The following is a 4,835-nucleotide window of genomic DNA, read 5'->3' on the forward strand; positions in this document are numbered from 1 at the left end:
ATATGAGCTACTCTATAATTTAACAAAGATGGCCCCGTTGAAAAGAAAATAAGAGGGAGGGGGGATAAAATATGAGCAGACTGTTCCCCCAAGAGGAGATGCAGATGACGAACAAGCCCCTAAAAGACCCTTGTTTTTAGATGTCCTGGCTCCATTCTGAGCAGAGCAACACGTAGGGGGATGCAAGTCACCAAGACAGGGGCAGTCATGTCAGTCCCCTGAGAATACTGTCTAGACAATGGGTGTTTCCCGAGGTTGTGGAGCCACTGTTCATGAAAGGATGCCGTCACTGCAGAGAATGATTTAGCGGTTCTTCAAAAAAAACTATGCTGCCCCTTCTGGTGACTTTGAGAAAGATGGGCGCCCCCAGCCTTTCCCTGTCTGGCTCCATAAGCAGCAGTGGACACTCCTGAGGCCAGTCCACTCTCAGCCACTGGGGTCTGAGTTACCTTAATAGTGTCATTGCCGGTAAAGCCCTTCATACTTCCGGTACCATATTTGATGGACATCGGATGGCCCACAAACTTGAAGGTGGTCGACGCCAGAGGGTTGAAGGCATTGTGGTTAGCTGAGGACAGGAGGGGGGCACCAGTTAGGGCTGCTGAGGACCGAGAAGGGAACGGGGTCGTGGGAGGGCGGAGCTGTGGCACTCACCGCAGGCGAGGCTGTCGCAGTAGATGGAAGGCACCCAGGTGTCCGTGGAACCTGTGTCAAAGATGACCTGGAAATTTTGAGGGGGCGTTCCGATGCTGATAGCGCCAGCGTAAGACATCTGTGTCAGGAGGGGGGACAGTTAGAGCACATTTTGTCACCCAGATTCCTAGAGGGCCCACCTGTTTGAGAAGGGCTCCTTCCTGACCTTGATTTCTAAATGTTCCACCTCACTCTCTGCTCCAGCTGATGCCTTCATTCACAAACCTCCTAGTCTCCCCTGCCCCTGTGCAAGTCCTCCTCCTCCTCCAGGCAGCCCTCCAAGGTCACCCCAGGCCTTTCAGGCTTCCTTTATATAAACTCTAAGCAGGTAATATAAATACAACAGTTGGCCCTTTTAGGTGACATCTATTTAGGGTTGAGCTACAAATCTTCAGAAGAGCACAGGTGTTGAGAGCCATCAGGTAAATTTGACAGACACCGTGCAGGACACAGTAGAACTGCCCTACAGTTTCTTTTCTTCCCTTTCTTTTCTTTTTTTAAAAAATTTTATTTCATTATTTTTTGTGTGTAGCGTCAAATCAGATCTGACTAATACAGGAGGAGATTGTTCCTCCTTCTTCAGCAGAGCATCTGGTGGATTTGAACCGTGTACCTCTGAGATTGCACTGCAACTTCTTGCCACTAGGCCACCAGAGCTCACCTCTTTTCTTTTCTTTTCTTTTCTTTTTTCTTTTCTTTTCTTTTCTTTTCTTTTTTTTCTTTTCTTTTCTTTTCTTTTCTCTTCTCTTCTCTTCTCTTCTCTTCTTTCGCTCCTCTCCTCTCCTCTCCTCTTCCCTTCTCCTCTCTTCCCTTCCCTTCTCTTTCTTTTCATTAATTTTAATGAAAGTTTACAGAGACTTAGGGTTTCCAGTCATTCACTGTTGCACTTTTCTCCCTGCCAATCCCCTCCCCCCTGCCCTACAGTTTCTTAGGATGGAATCTGTGGGAGCAGACTTTCAGGTCTTTCCTCCTGTGAAGCCAGTAATGGCTTCAAATTGTCACCAGGGGTTCCTGCCAGAGATACTCGGCCTCTGTAACCCACACAACCACCACCACAATGTTAATGTCTATTCTCTCCCCATGGGGCTAGTAAATGTTTATGGTTGTGATTTCTGGGCTCAAAAGACTGAATACCCCTGATTTAGGTTTTTAAAACTTGATTTACACTTGGGTCTGCTATTTCGGCCCGTGGTGAAACACTTGGCTGGTAATTAAAAGGTCAGCCGTTCTAAGCCACCCTCCACTCTGGAAGGCACACATGGCTGTCCGCTTCCATAACAATTGCAGCCTTGGTAAGGTCACGCTGAGTGGGAATGGAGACTGTGGGGTACTCTGATGAGCCCTGGCCATGTTGTCAATTTCTGGGTTCGTTAAGCTCAGAGAGAGCAAAGTTCCTCAAACCAAACTGTGTGCATGGCTTATAGGTACCTGTTGGCATGTCGTTTACACAGAAATAACTGTTTTCCTATCACCTGGTCAACAAATAACAGTGTGACAGCCTCTCTATTAGAGAAATGGCGGGGTGGGTGCAGTGTTTTGTCTGTCCTGGGGGTGTGGGTGCCTGGGAGGTGGCCTGGGGGTACTGTCTCAGCTCAAACACTAGGGTCCCCCCCACCATGTGCTCTCAGTGTGCAGCCTGGGCCCCAGGGGGCGCTGCAGGGCGCTGCCTCCCCCCCACTCACATCCAGGTAGTTTCTCAGAGGCTGAACAGCTACATCAGGATCCTGGGGCCCGTGGAAGCGGCTGTAGGTGACAGTGTAAGGATTGAGCTCCAGGAACTGTTGGAGCAAGTCTCTTTCCCGGAGGCTTTCTCGCAGTGTTGTAATCTTTGTCAAAGGGACCCTTCAACAAGAAAAGAGAGCCCACAGTCAGGTGCCCCATGTGATGGTGTGACCCCCATACTCTACGCTTGAGTTGCATCTGGATGAAGATTTTTCTCGCTGTCGGGAAGGGCCAACCCCTCAGTGCAACGGCAAGATCATAGCAGGGACCTAAGTGTGAACCCAAGGTCTCTGTGCGGGACTGGGCGAGTCACAGGATGCCTGTGGGCCTCAGTTTCCCCATCTACAGAGAGAGGAATAGATACCAACACCACTCAACCCCGCAGCTCTGTGGAGCCGACTCCAGCCCTCCCTCCACGGGGTTGACCAGGGTGTAAATCACACGACAAGAGATTTCTCATCTTTCTCTACAGAGCGGCTGCTGGATTTGAACCACCAGGCAGGTGTGGCCTGTGGTTTATCGGTGTAGTGCCCCGCGGAGGAAGCCACCAGAGCACCCCATCTGTAAACAGGTGGAGCACTGATCCCCCTTCCCAGGGAATGTCCTCGGGGGCTCTGGTGGCCCCGTCCTTGGGGAGTTGCCTTGCGACTCTCACTGGCAGTTGGAATCCGACAGGAGGAAGATGAGCAATCTCCTCCCGTGTGATTTACAGTCTCCGGAGACCGGCCAGAGGGGCCTCAAGGAGTCGGTTCCGACCGTGGCAATGAGTTTGCGCATAGAATGTTCTAACACTCTCCCCTTGACCTCGGGGAGGTCTCCATGGCCGGACCCTTGACTTTTTGCTCACTCTCACAGCTGGATGTAGAGGAGGCAGAGTGGATCCCCCATCTGTCCAGGGCTCACCCGGAAGAGGGAGGTAGGAGAGAGGAAGCCAGGAGATGAGAAAGACCTCGGGGGTGAGGGGTAGAGGTGAGGAATAAAGGAGGGAAATGATGAGGGGAGAGAAATGAGAGAGGAGAGGGAGAGGTGAGAAACGTGGGAAGCCCTGCACGCCCCAGATGAGAAAGACCCCAAACAGTTGGTGTCAAGTGGCTTGTGATGCATGAGGACCCCACGTGTGTAGAGTAAAAGTACTTTGTAGGGATTTTGCCAGAACTTTCTTCCAGGTCATCTCTAGGTTGGTCCCTGCCACTAACCTTTGAGTTAGTTGTGGAGCACTTTTCTGTTTGTACCACCCAGGCACACATAGAAAGAGAGAGAGGTGGAGACCCTGCGATGCAGAACAGGGAGAGGAGACGAGAGCGCTCCTGGAGAGGACCGCGGCACAGCTGTGCAGGGTGTGCACCGAACAATTCCAAGCACAGTGTTCATAAAGCCGGAGCCTGGGACCCTACAGTTCTACAACCCTGCAGACCTGTCCCACGATCTTAGACCCCTGAGCCCTCCTGTATGTGAGTCAAGATCTTCCACAGATTCCTGGAAGATGACAACATGTCCTTCTGCAACCCTGGAGGACAGAGAGTAAGAAGATGAGAGCGAATCCAGAAAGAGAGCTGCCCCATCATCGTGCATCCCCCAGACTCACAGTATCATGGCCTCCGAGAGAGCCACCAGCCCGAGGATCCAAAACCACCTCATGTCCGTGCTGGGTTCAGAGAACTCAGTGAACTCAGTGAAGAGCCTTCTCTGGGGACTGACTCTGTGGAGCCCTTTTTATACACAGACATGCTCACCTGTCCCAAACTCGCCCTGAGGGCTCCAGGTGGGACTTGATAAGAAAATCAGACCATAAAGAAACAAAAAGGGTGTGTCAGTAAATTCTTAGAATTCAATGCACATCTGCAAACTTCTCCAACAGAGTGAAAAGGGAAGCCACAGATTGGGGGAAAAAAAAATATTTGGTAATAACATGTCAGATAAGGGACTTACATCTAGAATTATAAAATACTTGAGCACCACAACAAGATAAAGGTAGATAATTGAAAAATTGAAAAATGTGCACAGGATATGAACAGACACTTCACTAAAGACATTCAGATGGTCAACAAATACATGAAGAAATGTTCAAAATCCCTAGCTCTAAGAGAGATGCAAATCAAAGCAACTATGAGATACGGTCTTACTCCAGTAAGAATTATAAAATTTAACAGAGCAGCAATCAACAAATACAGGCGAGGTTGCGGAGAAAATGGAACCCTTATTCACTGTAGGTGGGAGTGTAAAATGGTGCAACCACTGTGGAAGGTGGTATGGCGCTTTCTCAAAAAGTTGCAAAAAAAACCCCACCAAAAACCATTTGACCCAGCAATTCCTCTACTGGGAATAAACCCCAAAGAGATCATAACTGCCATGTTTATTGTGGCTTTGTTCACATTAGCAAAGAGTTGGAAACAACGTAAGTGCCCATCAACAAATGAATG

At 49.6% G+C, this 4,835-nt stretch overlaps 1 protein-coding gene across 1 annotated transcript in view; it reads right to left on the minus strand.

Annotated features, from left to right (window-relative positions):
- LOC102872131 (pepsin F-like) overlaps positions 1-4,053 on the minus strand; it is a 9,516-nt gene extending 5,463 nt beyond the window's left edge. Inside the window, exons 1-4 of the mRNA XM_006899889.1 lie at positions 4,001-4,053; positions 2,376-2,535; positions 655-772; positions 450-568 (exon numbers count right to left, since the gene is read on the minus strand). Of these exons, the coding sequence (XP_006899951.1) occupies positions 450-568; positions 655-772; positions 2,376-2,535; positions 4,001-4,053 (450 nt within the window). The remainder of the gene's footprint in view (positions 1-449; positions 569-654; positions 773-2,375; positions 2,536-4,000) is intronic.
- Between the last annotated feature and the right edge of the window lie 782 nt (positions 4,054-4,835).

This window comes from Elephantulus edwardii, unplaced genomic scaffold (assembly GCF_000299155.1).
Source record: "Elephantulus edwardii isolate Elephantulus edwardi_28Jun2011 unplaced genomic scaffold, EleEdw1.0 scaffold00268, whole genome shotgun sequence".
Classification (NCBI taxonomy): Eukaryota; Metazoa; Chordata; class Mammalia; order Macroscelidea; family Macroscelididae; genus Elephantulus; species Elephantulus edwardii.